The sequence below is a fragment of the Myotis myotis genome, unplaced genomic scaffold (genome assembly GCF_014108235.1).
Source record: "Myotis myotis isolate mMyoMyo1 unplaced genomic scaffold, mMyoMyo1.p scaffold_m19_p_11, whole genome shotgun sequence".
Taxonomy (NCBI): Eukaryota; Metazoa; Chordata; class Mammalia; order Chiroptera; family Vespertilionidae; genus Myotis; species Myotis myotis.
The window spans coordinates 12,027,664-12,047,628 of record NW_023416315.1 but is presented as its reverse complement, the minus strand read 5'-3'; the positions used below and the strand labels follow the sequence as shown (position 1 = coordinate 12,047,628).

Genomic DNA, 19,965 nt, shown 5'->3' with positions numbered 1-19,965 from the left:
GCCCCTTTCCCTGTGGTCCAAGGTAGAAATAGGAAACAAGTCCTGTTGCAGTGAGAGGGCAGGGCAGCTGCTGTCAGTCAGTCTCTGTCTTTACCTGGGTCCCGATCTGAGCTGGGCATGGGAAGCAAAGCAGCCATGGGGGCAGGAGACCTCCCTCAGAAGGAGTGAGGGTTTGGGTCTCTGCAAAGTTGGGGGGGTGAGGGTCTGTGCCCCACCTCTGTTGACCCCCAAATTGTCTCCTGATGGCCCCTCTGTGACTGTGCCTGTCTTAGGTTGTTCCTTCCCTGAGGAATCTTACCCATCTCTGGCTAACCAGACATCCTCCGGGGCCAAGAAGGGTGATGTGAGATGTGCAAATGAGGGAGGGGCAGCGCCCCCCTGCAAGAGGTTCAGTTCTGTCTCCTTGATAGCCTATGCCCCCATGGCCTCCACGCCCAGCACCTGCCTTGGGCTCCCCTCGCCTGCAAATGGACTGTGAGAAGAGGGTCCCTCTTGACACAAGGGCAAGAGGGGCCAATACAGGACAAGGGAGGAACGACCTGTCAGCATGTAGTTCTGGGACAGGGCTTTCTCAGCCCAGGATGTCAGGCTCTTGGCACAAGACAACTCCACATATGGGGCATATACCAGACACCCGCTAGTCACGGCAGAAAAGGGAGGTGCCCTTCCTGGAACAGTAGGGTAGGGAGATTCTAGAAAAGGCTGTGTTCAGGAGAGAAGGAGAAAGGCCAAAGAACCAGCAAACAAGTAGTCAGATTATGTGGGGCAGATCTGGGACATATGGACGGACAAAAAGGAGGCACATGTGATCCTCCCAATGGACAGGTTGTTCCAGCTCAGGGCTGCACATCTGCTGCAGACGGGCACTGGTCAGGTGTGCTAGGGTGAGGCGGAGATGGAGGGCGGTGAGACTTAAGGCCGGACTAGATGGTCTGGAATCCACACAGGTGAGTCTGCGTCCTGTGGAAATATACAAGCATATCCTCTCCCCTAGGTTAAAAGTACATCAGGTCCCTTCCAGGTTCCTGTAAGCAAGTCTCTCCATTTGATGAGGGCTTTAGGTTTAGTTAGATCAGGGTTCCAATGTCTGTACATTGGGGAATTTCTTCAGAATCTACATTTAGTATATTACAAATAGAGTATGTTGTAGAACATAATGAGGAGAGGAATATTTAAACTCACTTTCTTGTAATTTTTTGTAACAGGAGTAAATCAAACACCACTAGGGCTATATAATAGAAGTCCCATTTGAGACAAGATACCTCTTCCCCATAATGTAAAGGGAATAGTTGTAATTACATAGGGACAGAATGTTCCTGAATTGTGGGGCACGACTACAGTGTTTTGGCCAGGTTCAAGCCTTGGACCAATGAAAGGACAGGGTCCTCTCATTGCCATGTGCAAGTCCCAGCTGGAGGGCAGGGCCTTCCCAGCACTATTATAGCCAACGGCTGTGGTTGTAAGCTTGAACCTATGGTCCGAACACGTGGCCCCACGTGTGATAGAGTTCGGGTGCATATAGTCGAGTGAGGTTGAAACTCACGAGAATGCTGTAAACAACTTGATCACGCCCCTACTTTGCCTCATGGCATCTGCTATAAAATAAAGACACGGCTTGTGGGCGCTGGCGCTGTCTCCTCATCAGGGAGCAGCGTCCCACCAAGACCCAGCTTTCATTCTCTTGTCTGTCCTTTCTCAATCCTTTCACCCTCCCCATTCAGGGTCACTGAACCGGGCTGAGCTGGCATGGCATATAAGGCGCCCTGGGGCTGAGTATGCCATGGCCGTGCTGGCTCCCCACACTGAATATTGATCTTCATCAGCCCAAGTTAAAATCTGAGAACTCTTTTTTACATTAGATGCCTTGCCTAGTCCTACTAGGGAAGTGGAGGTGGTGTGCCTGGGCCATGAAGAGGGCCAATCCTTCCCTGCTATGCAGGAAACATCTGCTCCTGTATCCAATAGACCTTCAATTGGTTTTCCCTGAATTTGTAAAATTTTTGTAGGTCTAGTAGCATGGATTTCTTGTATCCAAAATGCTGCATCACTAGATCCAAAGCCTCCGGCCCCTCTAGCTTCCTGGGTAACAGCTGTCCCTATTTTATGTATTGGTAACAGGATTAATTGGGCAATTCTCTGGTTGGGCTGAATCTGTATAGTTGTGGTGGGTGGGGAAAGTAAAATCTGTATTTCTCCTGTGTAGTCTGCATCAACAACTCCTGGGATGACTAAGATCCCCTGTAATGAGGTGGAGCTCCGTCCTAATATTAAACCTACAGTTCCCTCAGGCAGCGGCCCAGACACTCCTGTAGGAATGGCTGCTACTGGCGAGTCTGGGGTTAGTATTGCATGGGTGGTTGAGTGGAGGTCCAATCCTGCACTGCCTGGGGTTGCCCTGAAGAGGTCATTGACTGATTGAAATTTGCAGAGGGGTTGAGGGTTGATGCCCCTATTATTGCAGGGGCCTGGGGCTGGCCCCCTCATGTTTCCCAATTGAGGTGATGGGATAGAACCCCTGGGAGCGGTTTGTAGAATTTAAAGGCTGACCATTTTTATGGTATTTTGATCTACATTCCTTTGCCCAATGGAATCCTTTCTGACATCGGGGACAGTTTTTGGAGGATTAATATTATTCCCTGATGTATTTCCAGGCTGCCGAGGAGCTTGCCATCTGGCCTATTATTTTTATTTGGGCATTCTCTGCTAAAGTGCCCAGATAAGCCACAAGAGTAGCAGTTCATATTTCTTTTATTACCTGTATTATTGCTGGCTTGTCCTATGCCCTGTACATATTGAGGGTATGTCTACCCCTTGAGGGCTACAGCTATAGCTACACCCTGTATAAATGCTGGACTTACATTGGCACACTGTTTTATAAATTCATTTATAGTTCCTGTTCTGCAAATCGGCCTTAATAAAGCCTGATAGGTATTATTAGCATTTTCAAAAGCCAGTTGTTTGATTAGAATATCGGCTGCCTCTTTGTTATTGATTACTCTCTTGACTGCCTGTACAAGGCCAGAAAGGAAATCCTGATACGGTTCCTCGACCTTCTGTTTAACCTCTGAAGGGTGGTTGTTTTTCCTACTGCACAAGGTGGAGATTTCCAGGCATTTACTGCAGAACTGGTTATTTTAATAAGTGCCTCTTTGGGCATATACATTTGCTCCTGAGCTGTGATAAAATCACCTCCTAATATCATGTCTAGGGTTATTCCTCCTATGGAATTTTTGCTAGTGGCTACAGCTCTCTTAGCAAGATCATCATATTCAGTTTTCCATAATAAGTAATCGCCTCCTGAGAGACAGGATTTACAAACCTGTGACCAATCATAAGGAGTCATCCATTTACTGGCCAGGGCTTCTACCAAGGTTTGTGTGTAAGGAGCTAGAGGTCCATATTCAGAGCAGGCCAATTTTAATTCTGTATTTTGTAAGGTATAGGCTCCCAGGTGGGGTTTTCGTCCCCCTCACTCTCATACATGACTGGGAAGCAGAGTGAGAATTCAAGATCTCCATTAGCTTCAGCTTCTCTTACCGCCCTTTGAAATTTAGACATGGAGCTCATAGGAGCCAGAGGACCTGGTTTAGGCTTCCTTTCTAATTTAGGGAGCCTGTTTTGAATGGGAGGGCTTTTTTCCTCTCTACTGACTGGAAAGGACCAAGGGTCATGTTTATGATATTTATTCTCCTTCCGATCAGTAGGCATAGCTAAATTGCTCTTAGATTGAGCTGGAGACAATAATGATGTGTCCCCTCTAGGTGGAGCCGAGGGACTAAAGTTTGAGAAAGTTCAACCATTTCTGCCTCTGGTGCCAAGGTGTCACGAATTAAATTCTAGAGGGAAAGGGTATCTGCCGGGACCTTCTCAGATCTATGGTATCTGTAATAATTCTTTAATTGCTCTCCTACTTTAGGCGAAGTTTCTAAATTAACAGTTCCTCTTCAGAAAGCCATGGACATACTTCTTGTATAAAACTTTCTGTCGCCGAAACCGGTTTGGCTCAGTGGATAGAGCGTCGGCCTGCGGACTGAAGGGTCCCAGGTTCGATTCCGGTCAAGGGCATGTACCTGGGTTGCGGGCATATCCCCAGTGGGAGATGTGCAGGAGGCAGCTGATCGATGTTTCTCTCTCATCGATGTTTCTAACTCTCTCTCTCCCTTTCTCTCTGTAAAAAATAAATAAAATATATTTAAAAAAAAAAAACTTTCTGTCTGGGAGTAACCTTAACTCCTCTGCTAGTAAGCATATGTGTTAAAAGATTAATACAGTATTTTCTCTTTAGACTCAGTATGACCCATCTCCTCAATCCAAGTTCTGTACTATCCACCCTCTTACCCTACTTATCCTCTATAAGGGGGTCTGCAGCGCCCTACGGTGCAGTCCTATCCATCCCGAGTGCGGGAGGGCTTACCTAGGGGGACCCTGTTTGGGCGCCAATTGTTGGGGTCCAACCCCAGCAGGTCCAGGGGTTCCCAAAAGTGTGGACGGAGTCGGCGAAGAAGGAATGACACGAAGACGGCGTTCAGTTGATCAGCAGCCTAGCCAGGTTCTCTAGCCAGGTTCTAGACACAATCTCCAGCCAAGTTCTGTTTTTTTATTTTTTATTTTATTTTATTTTTTTTAGAATTTTTGTGAGTTTATTTGAGCCAAACTGTCAACATATGCCAGGAAACAGAACCTCAAGGAATTGAGATAATGCTCCGGAGAATGGCGGGGTTACATTTGTATTTATACATTTTCAATCAAAGGAGGGACATAAGTGGGTTACATGAAATTCATTGGTGATAGATTGAGGAGGGATAAAGCAAAGCAGGGAAACCCCTGGGATTGGATAAAAGTAAAATCATGGACACACACTTAGGTGGGTGCAGGATCAATTAACATGATAATGAAGGGGTTTGTGGTATCTGTCCTGGCACCCAGCACATTTGGTTGTGCCCCAGGGGCTCCAGAAAAAGGGAAGTTACAAGTTACCCAGACATTTCAAGGGTGTGTTATCATAGATGCAAAAAGACAGATAGGCTCAGTTAAGGTAAAGGATGACCTTGTCAGTGAAGATACCGGTCTAGGACGTAACTGCCCACCATAACTGCTCTGAGTTAAAGTTTAATTTCAGACCATCCTTTGTGGTTACTTTAGGTCTCTCAGACTGCCATGCAGGCCTCCCCTCAGCTTGTCAGGTCAGCATGTGGCCCCTTTCGTTCACAATTACCTTCCCTCCATTAAGAGGTCCATAAAAAGGAGCCAACTGAGATCCACAAGGGGAGTCAGCAGGAGCCATGTTTGTTTTCCCCACCCCCCGTGATGGGGTTTTGCTGAGGGGCCACTGCTAGGTCCCCACTTGCTCCTCTCCCTTGGCCTGAGATGGCAGGGCAGTACAGGGGCTTCGAAGGAGCAGGTCACGACTCCTCATTCCCAGAATCATCATGGTCATCACAGTCAGCATCTTCCTCCTCCTCCTCCTCTTCATCCTCAATGTCAAGGTCGTACAAGTCGTCATAAAGCCAATCTGAGCTGTTGTCATTGGAAGGCACTTTCGTTTTGATGCAATATTCTGCCAGGGTCGTGGGTACTTTCACTCCATCCTTTTCTGCTTCGGCTTTAGTGGCTGAAACCTGTTTTCTAATGATTTCAGCATATTCTTTGTCTTTTCCTTTACTGTCCCTCCATTTCCTGAACATAACTGAAGCATCCGCATTGGCTGCGGAGAAGATGTTGGGCTCATTAAGCAATGAGATGACACTTAACAGGATAGTCCTGACATTCTGAGTAGGATTCCACCTTTCGGAGTTCAGTTGACCACTCTGTGGGGCATCTACGGGTGGATGAAGAATTGAAATGCATACATGCCCACTCTCATAAATGTTGGGGTGCCACATTTTGGTCAAGAATCTGAAGGTAGGTGGTGAATATGGGTAGTCAATAGGAAATTTAATATGCGCCTTGAAGTAGCCGCCTTCGTAGAGGGTGTTGGGGGGTCCGAAGATGGCAACCTCCCAGTTGTAGAGGTCAGACTCATCCACCAGGGTGATCCGGGAACCCTCCACCGGCTCCTCCTGCAGGGACTTGAGCTCCAGCATCAGGGCCTTCTGGGAGCTGGCCATTGTGGCGGTGGCGGTGGCGGCGCCTGGCCGGGGCTCCAGTCCTCACACACCAGCCGAGCTGGACCAGGCCCAAGACAACTGTGGGCTGGCCCGGGTGCTCCTCACACAGGACTCGGGCCGGACAGGGCCGGGCCTTCTCCTCACAATGGGGCCAGGTACAGGGAGAGGGTGAAGGAGTTAGGGGAATTCACTCCCGGTCCTGCCCGCCCCAGAGGGGGCCTCCACTTGGAGGGAGAGGAGAAAAGGTGGAAGCGGAGAAAGGCGGCAGAGGGCTGGCGATGATGAGGAGAGGGGGCCAGGCCGCCCGGGAGCACCACGCTCGCTCGCCCTCTCGTTCTTCTCTGGGGCCGCTGCGGCTGCTGTTTCTCTTTAAAATAGTGCAAATGGGCAATCGTGCACTCACCTAATGAGCAGATCCAGGGCTTTCCGTAGTAGGAAAAATAGGAAGAGGTCAGCTCAAGGATCAAGCCTTGATGTGTGGTTGCAGTCTCTTCCAGAAGTCTCTCCAGCCAGGTGAGTTCCCAAGACACCCTGTTCTGGAGAAGGTTCCAAGTTCTGTGTTTTATTGTCTTGTTACATCTGTATTTATACCAGTTGATTTTAATCCTATCAATTTCTATTCCAAAGGTTAGGGCGTTTCTTATCTCCATTCCAGGGAGTAAAGATTATGTAGCTTAAGCGTGATTGTTCATAGTTAAAGTGATTAACTACCCGCCTGGCACTTAGTTAAGGGGTTTTATTCCCTCCCTAACTTCAGGGAAAAACCCTACCTGGGGAAACAACCTTTCTCGGAGAGGTGACCTTGGTTAAAACACATAGCGCCAAGAAGGGGAACAAACATATTAAGAACAGTATGCTATATACGCCAGGTCCCTTGAAACATATGTTGTGCAGATGTTTCTTCCCTGCAGCGACTGTGTCAAGCAGCAAGGATGGACCGGCTTCCAGCACTTTTTCTTCTATTTTCTTCCTTGCTCAGGGTTTGCTGTAGGTCTAATGACTCTCTGGGCAGTTTTCTTCCACATGATGGCTCAGCATTCCAGGCTCTTTTATCTTAGACATCTACACCTCAACAAATGATAACCTGGAATACAGAAAGTAAAAGGAAAAAAAAAAAAATGTAAGAAGGAGAATTGTGTGCCTTCTCTTAGATATTTCCATCCAGAAGCAATGTGTAACTTTCACTCATATTTCAGAGGCTAAAGTAAGTGCCATAGCCATGCCTAACTTCAAGGATGTGGACAAAGTCCTCTCAAATGTCTAGGTCAAAAGAAGTGCTGAAAGTATTGGTAAGCTCCAATGTTTACAATGCTATTTTACATAAAAAAAAGTCATGCCCTTACCTCCCTACTGTCTGTGTCCATTGTTATGCTTATATGCATGCATACAAGTCCTTTGGTTGCTCTCTTATCCCCCCTCGCCCTCAGCTGCCTTCCCTCTGAGATTTGATGGTCTGTTCAATGTTTCTATGTCTCTGGATCTATTTTCGTTCATCAGTTTAGGCTGTTCATTATATTCCACAAATAAATGAAATCACATATACTTATCCTTCTCTGACTAGCTTATTTCACTTAGCACAATGCTCTCTAGGTCCATCCATGCTGTTTCGAATAGTAAGAGTTCTTTCTTTTTACAACCATGTAGTATTCCATTGTGTAGATGTACCACGGTATTTTAATCCACTCATCTGCTGACAGGCACTTGAGCTGTTTCCAAATCTTAGCTATTGTAAATTGTGCTGCTATGAACATAGGGGTGTATAAATCCTTTCTGATTGGTGTTTCTGGTATCTTGGGATATATTCCTAGAAGTGGGATTACTGGGTCAAATGGGAGTTCCATTTTTAATTTTTTGAGGAAACGCCATACTGCTTTCCACAGTGGCTGAACCAGTCTGCATTCCCACCAGCAGTGCATGAGGGTTCCTTTTATTCTACATCCTCACCAGTACACGTTTGTTGATTTGTTGATGATAGCCATTCTGACAGATGTGCGGGGGTGGTGGGAGTGGCTGGGGAGAGGTCAATTGGGGGAAAAGGAGACATATGTAATACTTTCAACAATAAAAAATTTAAATTTTTTTAAAAATTAAAAACTTCAGTACTGGCTGGTGTGGCTCAGTTGGTTGAAGCGCTCTTCCATACACCAAAAGGCTGCACATGTGGGAGTCAACCCATTGGTGTTTCTCTCTTATGTTGATGATTCATTCCCTCTCTCTCTCTCTCTCTCTCTCTCTCTCTCTCTCTCTCTCTTGCTCCCTCCCTCCCTAAAATCAATTTTAAAAAATAAAATGTAAAAAAACCTTCAAGTCTGTATCAAAGAATGGGGCTGAAATTATGAACAGAGGTGGAACTTGGGCCACCAATAAGCAAACCCCTCTGCCTGCCCTGCTTCCATTCATGTTGTGTTTTGTATGTTGGGGGAGGTGGAGTTAAAAAATCCCAAGTTCAGATATGTCAAAGTCAAGATACTTCAATCTAAGTGGAGTGTCAAATAAGTAGTTAAATCAGAAAGTCAGAGGCCAGGCCTGGGCTGGAGATTTAATCTGGGAGACTAAATGCATATCTACAGTTGGATATGAGAATGTGAAGCCCAAGAGTGGTCCAGCCTGGTGGTTAGGGATAAGAAAATGTGGAAAGGATAATTAGAAGGCAGTTGTGGACAGAACCCTGCTGACAACCAAAATTAAGGGGAGGGGTTCTAAAAAGCAGACTGAAGAGGAAGAGAGAGGAAGGGGGAGAATTAAGAGAGAGAGTGAAATTGTTAAAACTAAGGGAAAAGAGCTTTAAACGCTATGTGTTTCTGCTCTGATCAAAGCAAACCCCTGTCCTTGTGCTCTGGATCCTGCCCCTTTTGTTGTCAGTTCCTTTCTCCTGGGTGGCCTTTCTAAACACTGTCACATTACAAAGTTTTAGGCACACGGATGTCCTTTCATGACTCCAACATCCCAAGTCCTTCAGTGCCTTTGCACTTACTCTTCCTTCTGCCTGGCAGGCTTTCCCCCAAGTTTTCTAACAATTAACTCTTTGTAAGTCTCAGCTTAAATGTCATCTTACCAAAGAGGCCTTCTTTGATCACACTATGTAAAGCAGTTCTCCATCCCCACCTGGTGCCATGGGTGCTTGTCTTAGTCCATTCAGGCTGCTATTTAAAAAATGCCATAAGCTCAGTGGCTTATACACAACAAACATTTATTTTTCACAGTTATGGAGGCTGGAAAGTCAGACTATGGCTCTGACAGATTGGGTATCTAGTGAGGATCTACTGTCTGGCTCACAGAAGATGCATTTTCACTATGTCTTTACATGGTGGAAGGGGGCAAGGGATCTGTGAGAGGTTCCTTGAAAGTACACTGTGAGTCTCCACCCCACTACAAAAAAGCTACAAGAGGATATAAGGAAAGCTTAATTGGGGGAGAGGTGGCATTTAGGAGCGTAAGGAGTGGTCATTTCCTCCTAAAGTATTACATTTTCAGCAATTGTGAGATAGTATGTTGGTAGCAGAGTTGTTAATAATATGATGTAAGTAACATTTGAGCAAGCGGTCTGAAATTCAATTGCAGTGCAAGCAGGGAAGCTAATCAAAGGTTGGCATTTTTGTAAGTGCTTGCTGCCCCACCAAAGCTGTGGGGCTCAGCATCCCCCTTGCTCTGGCCCCAGGCCAGTTTACTCTGATGTCATAACCTGGCTACACCTTTGAGGCAGGACCTCCTCTATCTATACGTCACAGTGCCTTAGGACAGTGTCAAACACATAGAAGTGCCTAGAACGGTGTCAAACACAAAGTGGGTGCTCAATAATTACTGAATAAACATTAACACTTGCACATGCTGCAGAGAGCTTAGGTTCAGGCTGAAAATCACACGAGTTTAACATGGAGAAGTTCACTGGTAACCTCAGGGGGGCCGTTTGCAGTTGGGTATTGGCAAAATGGCCAGAGTGCAGGGAGGGAATAGGAAGAGAAGAGAGGAAGTGTAGCCAGGGAGACTGCTCTTTCTAGAAGCTTGGTTGCGAAGGGAAAAAAGAAAAGGACAGTAATTACAAGATGCAAAATGACGAGAGTTTTGTTTTGTTTTAAAAGGTAGCAACTTCAACTTTTATATATATATTTCATGAGAATAGAACCAGTAATGAAAGAATGGAACATGTATGGGAGGGAATAGATAACGGATGGTGTGCAGACAAGAGCAAAGTTAGCACATATAAGACAAAGAATTCCCTTTCCTCTGGGATAGCAAGGAAGTAAGGATAGGTTGGGGTGGGGGGTAGGAAGCTGAAGGAATGGGCTTGCCACTGGCCGTTATTTTCTTTCTAAACAGAAAGCTCAGAAGTAATTGTTCTTTTCAATTTCTCCTCTTAACCAACTTAATTCTGCTTCATGTTTGTTCCTTCCCAGCTTCACTTTTGACGGTATGCTTTGTCTGTCAACTACTCCCTGTTCTGGATCCACCTGCAGCCCCTACCTTCTCTGGACTAGTGTATTAACATGGCCAGTCTTCTGGAACTACCCTGTCCTTTAATACCAAATGACAAAGTCTTCCATCCTGTGAAATTGTAGGATTTCCAGGCTTTTATCTGATTTTTCTAAGTATTAACGAGGATTCCCATAGAATATTCTCACATTTCACACACTTCATCACCTTACTTCTGTAATATGGTTCCAATTGGTGTAATAATCCAGCCCAAAGATGGACACAAACTTCTCCTGTAACTCCCTAAAATAGAATATATTTTAAACAAGATTTAAAAAAATTTTTTTTTATTGATTTTAGAGAAAAAGGGAGAGGGAAAGAGAGAGAAAAACATCAATGATGAGAGAGAATCATTGATTGGCTGCCTTCTGTATGCCCCACAGTGGGGATCTAGCCCACAACCTTGGCATGTGCCCTGACTGGGAATCAAACCGTGACCTCCTGGTTCATAGGTCGATGCTCAACCACTGAACCATGCTGGCTGGGCTAAACAAGATTTTATTTGAAGATTTAGGGATAATAGAAATGGATGACAAGAAAGAAAAGTAAAAAAAAAAGTATTGAAATGTCCAGCCCGTTCTGTTCCTGCTCTATCTTAAGATTATTTTCTCAGATGTCAGAAAAGCCTATCTAATAGCAAAAACATTATTGCTTTTCCTTACCACATAAAAAACTTGCTAAACCCCTCCCTATCTGAACTTTTCTGCACTTCGAACCAAGTTTCTGTCTCTCTGTCAGCTGTCTGTTTCTCTGTCCATCCTTGCAAGTTTCCTCCAATAGCACACAAAAATCTCTAGCCTTCCACAGGACCTTCTCCAAGTCACACCCTGCTCGGCAAAACAAAGTTGGAGGAACACATTTCTGGGAAACAAAAGCCCCAGTTGTTAGTCAAACCTGACCAAGCATCACGCCACCACACCCCAATACTAAACAGGAGGGCTTCTCAAAGTCTCTCTGCAGAGAAATCTACTCCAGTCTGGGAATCAAACCAGAACACGTTTGACTTGTAGTTGTTTTAGATATGCTTTTGGTAATTATTATGGATCAAATGCTTAGTTTGTGGGTCACATATATTTATGTCTATATATGCACACTGTCTTGTTACCACTGCAGTTCTATTTCTGCCTCTTCATATGACTTCCAAATTTCTGGTGGAATACAGCATACCATATTAAGTGGGAGCTGGTGCCACCTAGTGGACATCATCTCCTAAACAGGAGTCCAGGATTTTTTTCTCTGCCTGGTGATCAAGATGAAGAAGGTGACTAACATTCATTAAGTGCTTACTATTTATTAGGCATTGTGTTAGATGTCAGGTTAATCTATTTAAATTCATTGTCTAACTTAACCTCCAAAACAACACTAGGAGGTGGGAACAACTATAACTACTTTGCAGAATATGTTAAGTGAGACAAGGAAACCTTGAGTTGCCTAAGGTCACTCAGAGTTAAAGTTCCAGAGCCCTTCATTAACATAAAACACTGAGTCAATTCTATCCATGGTTTAGTGCAGGGGTCGGCAAACTTTTTGACTCGAGGGCCACAATGGGTTCTTAAACTGGACCGGAGGGCCGGAACAAAAGCATGGATGGAGTGTTTGTGTGAACTAATATAAATTCAAAGTAAACATCATTACATAAAAAGGCACGGTCTTTTTTTTTTTAGTTTTATTCACTTTAAACGGCTGGATCCAGCCTGCGGGCCGTAGTTTGCCCACGGCTGGTTTAGTACAATGCTCTATGATAGATGCTATTTTAATAGAAATAGTCTAATTTTAATTCATTTTACTTGAATTTGATATAACAAAAGAAAATATTTTTCTTTAATATGAGGAATATTACTTTGTAAGAACTCTTTCTAGGTTAAGAAATTATGAAAACTTTCAGGAGTTATTAATATTTTAAATTACTTTTTAATTTTAGGCATTAAAGGTAGACAACCCATGAAAAATTAATACTCACGTGCTTTCTGTCACCTCTCCATAGTTTTTCATTGCATATTTATTTTGTTCAGGTTTATATCATTCACATTTTGTTCTGTAACCATAATTGTTTAGTATTGATAAAGTTATATATCTAAACCAGTTATATTTCACTAGAATGTAAGTTTACCAGGCAAGATGGGTTATTTGCTCTGTTCACTGGTATATTAAAATGATCAGAAGAGTATGTGGCACTGCTAAGTACTTGTTGAATAAATTATTTACCACGGTTATTCACTCTTACTTTAAAATTTTAATTTCTCTTCTAATTGGCTGGATTTCTCTGTTGTATATGTGTATATGAATAAACACACACACACTGTAGGGTTTTTTCTCCCTCAAGAAAAGCTCGGACATGCCATGCTGCTTGAGTTCCTTCTGTTTGAAGACGTTGACTGTTATCTTCTGGCATTAGATAATCTTTTCTCATTTTATCTAGTGAACTCTGAATATTGGTGTAATAAATGGTCACTAATTCTTTATAATCCTAGTGGTCAGTGCCTTCCTATCATAAGTAGCTTTAACAAAATGATTTTAGAGAGCGGAATTGGGAAAGAGAGAGAGAAACATTGATGTGAGAAGCAATGATTGTCTGCCTCCCACTTGCACCCAACTGTGTGCCCTGATCAGGAATTGAACCTGCCACCTTTCAGTTTATGGGACAATGCTCCAACCAACTGATCCACACCAGCCAGGGCTAATTAGCTAGTTTTTTAAAAAACATATTTTTATTGACTTCAGAGAGGAAGGGAGAGGGAGAGAGAAATAGAAACATCATTGATCCACCACCTCCTGTATACCCCACACTGTGGATAGAGCCCACAATCCAGGTATATGCCCTGATCAGGCAGGAATTGAACCATGACCTCCTGGTTCATAGGTCAACACTCAACCACTAAGCCATGTTGGTAGGCCAATTAGCTATTTTTTATTGTGAGCTTTTATTCATTTGCCACATTTATTTGTGAGCAAAAGTTAAATTTTTATTTTGATAGGGCCATATTACTAGTATCTCTGATGATATTCTTCAGTAAGTCACCAAGTATTTTGTGAGAACCGTCTGCTAAAAAGTATGGATCATAGAAATAGTAGAGGCCCGGTGCACAGAAGCACTGCTGCTGAGTCGGGAGAGCTCCTGCAGCCACAGCTGCGCTCGCCAACTGTGAGCCCAGCCTCTGGCTGAGCGGCGCTCCCCCTGTGGGAGTGCACTGACCACCAGGAGGCAGCTCCTGCGTTGAGTGTCTGCCCCCTGGTGATCGGTGCGCATCATAGAGACTGGTTGACCAGTCGTAATGATCGCTTAGGCTTTTATATATATGTGTGTGTATGTATGTGTGTGTATATATATATATATATATATAGATGGCCAATGAACACTATCCTTATGGAGCCTGTCTTGTACAGTAGATAGAATAAGTATATTGCCACAATATAGAGTGTGATGTCTTCAAAGAAACACAGTGCGTGGATGTTCTAAAGGAGGAATAATTACTAAGAAGAATGAAGCAAATATTTATTAAAAACCTGTTATTTGGCAAGCAATAAAGAGCTTTCACAGACATTATTGCCTTTGATCATCAGGACAACTCTGTAAGGAAAGTTATCATTATCCCCATTTTATTGATACAAAAATTAAGCTTAAGTAATTGACAAATTATCACACAGAAAAAGCTGACATTTGAACCCAGTTCTGCCTAATTCCAAAGCTCTTTCTCTACTATATATATTACTTGTTGGAAGAATGAGTTAGAGAAGGCTTGATGGAGAAAGTGGCATATGAACAAGTGTCTTGTTCGATAGGTAGGTTTAAGATGGGAATCACAAATCCATGCCTGGTATTTTCCTCAACTGAGGGACTGATGGGTATTAAATCTACTATCAAGAAATTGTTTTGGGGAGAATCCAAGATGGCTGCAGAATAGGTGGAAGCTACACTCACCTGCTCCAGTTCCAAACTGGATTTACAGCTAAATTATAGAGCAATCAACTTGAATAACCAACTGAAAGCTAGCTGAAATGAAATATAAGGATTTACAGAAGAAGCCACATAGACACTGGTAAGAAGGGTGGAGATGCAGAAAGGACTGGCCCCAGAACCCACATGTGAGAGGTGAGAAGCTTGAGGGATATCTCAGCTACAATACCCTTTCTCTCTGAAATCAATAAAAAAATATATTTTTTAAAAAGTGGCAACATCCACATCACAGGGGTACCAGAAGAAGACCAGAGTAAGCAAGGCACAGAGTACCTGTTTGAAGAAATAATGGCCGAAAACTTCCCTAACCTGGTGAAGGAAAAAGGCACACAAATTCAGGAAGCACAGAGTCCCAATCAAGAAGACACCCACACCAAGACACATCATAATTAAAATACCAAAGGTTAAAGACAAAGAGAGACTCTTAAGGCCATAACAAGACACAGAAAAGGTCACTACATAACACTAAAGGGATTGATCCAACAAGAGGATATGACTCTTGTACACATATGCACTCAACATAGAAGCGCTAAATATATGAAGAAAATATTCATGGACATATGGACACTGAGAGATCACAACAATATAATCACAGTAGGGGATTTTAACACTTCACTGATGCCAATGGAGAGATCTTCCAGACACAAAAAAATCTAGAGGGAACAGCAACCTTAAACACTACACTGGATCAGATGAATATAATTGATATTTACAGAACATTTCATCTCAAAGGAGCAGAATATACATTCTTCTCAAGCACACATGGAACATTCTTGAAGATAAACCATATGTGTTAGGACACAACGTAAGTCTTAATAAATTCCTGAAGACTGAAATCATATCAAGCATCTTCTCTGATCACATTGGTCTGAAACTAGAAATCAACTACAATTAGAAAATTGAAAAACATTCAAACACCCAGAGGCTAACTAGCATGTTATTAAACAATGAATGGGTTAACAATGAGATCAGTGAAGAAATAAAAACTTCCTGGAAATAAATGAAAATGAGCACAAAATCTATTGGACACAGTAAAGGAGTCCTGAGAATGAAGTTCATAGCATTAAAGACCTACCTTAAGAAACAAGAAAAATCTCAAATAAACAAGCTAACCCTACAACTAAAAGAATTAGAAAGGGAACAACAAGAAAAGTCCAGAGTTAAGTAGACGGAAGGAATTAATAAAGATCAGAGTGGAAATAAGTGACATAGAGACTAAAAGAACAATATAAAAGATCAATGATGAACCTTCAACCACACTCACTAAGAAACAAAGAGAGAAGACCCATACAAATAAAATCAGAAATGAAAGAGAAGTAACAACTGATGTCACAGAAATACAAAGGATTGTAAGAAAATAGTAGGAACAACTATATGACAACAAACTGGACAACCTGGGTGAAATGGACAAATTCCTTGAAACAATCAATCTTCCAAAACTCAATCAAGAAGAATCAGAAAACCTGAACAGGCTGATAACAACTAATGAAATGGAAGCAGAAATCAAAAGACTCCCAGCAAACAAACAAAAGTCCTGCAACAAATGGCTTCACAGGTGAGTTTTATCAAACATTCCAAGAAGAACTAATACCTATCCTTCTCAACCTACTACAAAAATTCAAGAGGAGGGAAGACTTCCAAGGTCTTTTTACAAGCCAGCATTATTCTAATTCCAAGACCAGACAAAGAAACTACAAAGAAAGTTACAGGCCTGTATCCCTCAGTAGAATATTAGCAAATCAGATCCAGCAATACATTAAAGAGATAATATACCATGGCCAAGTAGGATTTATTCCAGGATGCAAGGCTTGTATAGTATCTGCAAATCAATAAACGTGATACATTACATAAACAAAATGAAGGGAACTCTGGCTTTTCAGTCAATTGTTTTTCTCTTACATCTAACAGTATTAATTCACCCCCCCCCCATTTAAGATTTGCTCATTGCTTTTTAATATATCACTCAAAATTATGTCATTTATATATCATGCTAGAATTTGTTCATATGTTCCTTAACTGTTACTTTGAAATCTTACTTTTCAAGGTTCTTTACAATTAAACCTTCTTCTATTTTTCAGTACTTCAAAGCATGGATCAGCAGTACAACTCAAGCTGATCGATGTCCTCTATAGAAGCTGTAACAGCTTTCCTGTCTGTGCTGTTACTCTCTCCTGTTTGAGATGCCTCCTTCAGTGCTCTCCTCTTTAAATCCTACCTGTTAACCAAGGCTCGGCTTAAATCCCCCCATAAAGCTTACTTAACTATCCTCAGTCCTACTGCTCCTCATTTTCTCTGAATGTAGGTAGGTAGCACTGCATTCCCTCAAAACACACAGAATTTAATTATGTTTTTAATTATTTCTACAAATGCTAGCCTGTGTGGTACTTGAGTTAGGGACTATTATTTATACAGTTCTTACTTTCTGCAGTCTTAGGCACTACAGAGTGACACAACTGAAACAGCATTAAGGAGATGAAGGTGAATGTCCTGACGGTGTATTGAGGAGTTTTGAACGAGTTCTTGGGAAAACAAGCTCTCTGATGCCATCCTCTATTAATCCTGGCATAAATAGTGCTACGTGAAAGGAAAGCTAGCAAAACATCCTGAAGAACACTGGCTTGTAATTCATAAGATATCAGGTCTGTCACTGAGATGAAAATATGCACCTCAGTGCTTCAGATTGTCTATCATGATGTTGTTTTGTTTTTGAAAGCTTAGGATAGTACCCTGCTATAAAATAAATGTGAATGTCAACTTTCAATAAAGCAACTGCGACGGATTACAGCATGCAGGTCACCAACAACAGATACCAGGGTGTAGCAGTAAAATATAAGTCTGTATATAGTTTCACTTATCAATTTAGGTAAAGAGAATACTTTGTCTCACTATTACTGCACTGGTAAGTGAGGCAACTAGAATTAAGGGAGAAATGAATATAAAGCACAGATGCTAAAGCAATGCATGAAAACAACAGATGCCAAATCAAGTTAAGTCAACAAATGTTTATCTAACATTTTATCTACAGGAAATCTAAAATAAGTGAGTCTTCCCTCAGTAAACTTTCATAACTTGATGGACCATACAACGCTGACAAAACTTCTGATTTACTGATTATGTAAAATACAGTATGAAGGTTCTTTTTCATTGTAATTCTTTAAATATTAGCATCAGCCCTAACCGGTTTGGCTCAGTGGATAGAGCGTCGGCCTGCAGACTGAAAGGACCCAGGTTCGATTCCGGTCAAGGGCATGTACCCAGTTTGGGCTGTGCAGGAAGCAGCTGATCGATGTTTCTAACTCTCTCTCCCTCTCCGTTCCTCTCTGTAAAAAAAAAATCAATAAAATATATTAAAAAATAAAAATAAATATTAGCATCAGCGGACAGTGATATATCATTCAGAACCTGGATTTGCATCCATCTGAAGCATGGCCCGTAGGCTAACTATGAGAATAGAAAAAAAATTAAAAGGGCTCTTTCTCGGTGAAAACTCCCTTCTTTTATACCCCAAATTGGTGAAATGTCTGATCACATCAGTACTGCATCATCTCCAAAACAAAAAATTAGCCCAGCCATTGAAAGCATCTTGAAAACCACTCAGTAATTCAGAAACTTACATTTTAAAAGTTACCTGTAGGCAGAGGTAACTTTGATCCCTCATCGCCCTTTCTTGTGAGTGTACTGAACTTGTTCATCAGGCTGCAGGCAGGACGGAGTGGCAGAGCGCTGATGCTGTCATCGGAGGCTGTTGCTAACCGCACCGATCGAGCTCACTGCTGCACACACGCTCTCCGGAGTTCCCGGCCGCGGAAAGCATTTCTGTAAAGAGGCCGACATCACCTCCTCTTTACCTAGGAACCCCGGCACCGAAAGCGTGCATAGCCCAGGAACGATGTCGTCACCCAGGGAGGACACGAATAGAACCCAAATCCCTCGACTCCCCAGCTTGTGTTTCCCACTAATTGTGCTCCTTCCTTTCTGCTCGCTCAAGGGCAGCAGGTGTCCAGGGCTGGAGCAGGGAGCGGGCGCCCATAAGCCGGGCCCGCGAGGTGGAGGCTGCGCTCAAGTTCCCCGGGAGCCGCGCGTCGGCGCTGCCCTTTGTTCTGGCCGAGAACCATGAAAGCGGCGGCCACCGTCAGCCCCCGGGACCAAGAGCTGGAACTAGGTACTGCCAGTTGTGGCAACTCTCTCTTCCTCTGTTCAGGCCTTTCCTTTTCAGCCTCCCCCTTCCCGCCAGCCCGACACGCTGCCCCCACCGCCCCCCGCACTCACTGCGGGGTGTCCCCCGGGCGGCTGCGCTGCGCGCGCCTTTAGCCTGAGCCCGAGCCCGAGCCCGCGTCCGGTCCTTAGGATGCGCGCTCGGGGGCTTCCTAGCGGCGCGAGCGTTTTTCGCTGGAAAATGAATGCTAGTCGCGCATTACGAATGTGTTGCAATGGTTAGGAACGTAAGAGGTGGGAACCGGGTCTGTGCAGCTTCTCACGACAAAGCGGCCTTTAGACAGTAAGCTTGGAGCCTTTCTCTCCAGCTGCGCGCCGCACGCAGCGCAGCCATCCTCGGGGCAGCGACCTCCCCGCGGAGGGCGCCGTCCAAGGCGCGCGTGTTTACACTCTTCCCCGACCTGGGGGAGGAGACAGGCGCTCCAGGACCCCGGGGGGATTCCTAACCGTTGCTCCACCCACGGGGCGGGGCGGGGCCAGCCCAACGGCCGAGCCTGCGCAGTGGGCCTGGTGGCGCAAGGGCGCCGGCGTACTCGGAGTCCCAGAATGCAACGCACCGCGGGGGCGGGCTTCCGCCTTACCTGCCGCGAGCTCAGCCCACCGGCTACGACCGCTCTCCCCCTCCCCCGCTCCCGCCGGCCTCCTTTCCGCAGTGAAAGGCTACTTCCTCTCGAAGCACGTGAGCAGGAGCCGTAGCGACCTCAGCCTCGAAGCTCTTCGCGTCCTCGCTCGCTCTTCCTCGCCCGAACTATGCCTGACTCCCTTACCGGAGTCGGGTAGGGTACGCGAGAGCGCGCAGCCCTCGGAAGCCGAGGCCGGGGCCCCCGGGTCCCACTTCCGCCTCCCGGGCTCCGGAAGGTAGAGCGCACGCGCTCCCGGCGACTCCGGCGCAGTTGACTTCCGCTCCCACTGTGCTCCGCGAGCCGAATCATGGATCACACTGGTAAGGAGGCGGAGGCAGTGGGGGGTCCCGGTACCAAGCCCCCTTGACCGGCCTGGGACTGGTCGCCTAGCGGGCACAGGGGGGTTGTGCTCGGCCTGCAGCGCTGGGGTGTGGCGGCGAGAGAGGAATCTCACGGAACCCGCCCCGTGCCCGGCCAGCGCCTGCTGCTTCCCGGCCTACCCTCCGGTGTGGTACCCACAGCCTCGGTGCCGGCAGTAGCCGCTGCTGCTCTAAGGTTCCGCTGAGCTCCGAGCCCGAGCTGCGGGCGGCGCGGG

At 44.7% G+C, this 19,965-nt stretch overlaps 2 protein-coding genes and 1 long non-coding RNA gene across 8 annotated transcripts in view; 1 reads left to right on the top strand and 2 right to left on the bottom strand.

Moving 5' to 3' along the window:
* Nucleotides 1-5,080: 5,080 nt before the first annotated feature.
* LOC118665990 (ubiquitin-conjugating enzyme E2 R2-like) lies at nucleotides 5,081-6,783 on the bottom strand. The gene has a single exon (XM_036327519.1). It carries the CDS (start codon nucleotides 6,105-6,107, stop codon nucleotides 5,403-5,405), a length of 705 nt encoding a protein of 234 aa, XP_036183412.1. The 5' UTR covers nucleotides 6,108-6,783; the 3' UTR covers nucleotides 5,081-5,402.
* Nucleotides 6,784-6,954: 171 nt separating this feature from the next.
* Nucleotides 6,955-19,468, bottom strand: LOC118665989. Its single transcript, XR_004970792.1, has 3 exons — nucleotides 19,329-19,468; nucleotides 18,147-18,348; nucleotides 6,955-7,191 (listed from the first exon to the last, which is right to left on the bottom strand). It is a non-coding gene; the product is annotated as an uncharacterized LOC118665989 (long non-coding RNA).
* The window catches only part of CBLL1 (Cbl proto-oncogene like 1), a 17,088-nt gene continuing 15,467 nt past the window's right edge, over nucleotides 18,345-19,965 (top strand). For 3 of the 6 annotated variants that reach the window (XM_036327517.1, XM_036327513.1, XM_036327512.1), the window contains exon 1: nucleotides 18,345-18,694. In XM_036327517.1, the coding sequence (XP_036183410.1) occupies nucleotides 18,646-18,694 (49 nt within the window). In that variant the 5' untranslated portion in view covers nucleotides 18,345-18,645. Of the gene's footprint in view, nucleotides 18,695-19,550; nucleotides 19,691-19,965 lie in introns of those variants that run through there. The other 3 variants (XM_036327515.1, XM_036327514.1, XM_036327518.1) reach the window with 2 other exon arrangements.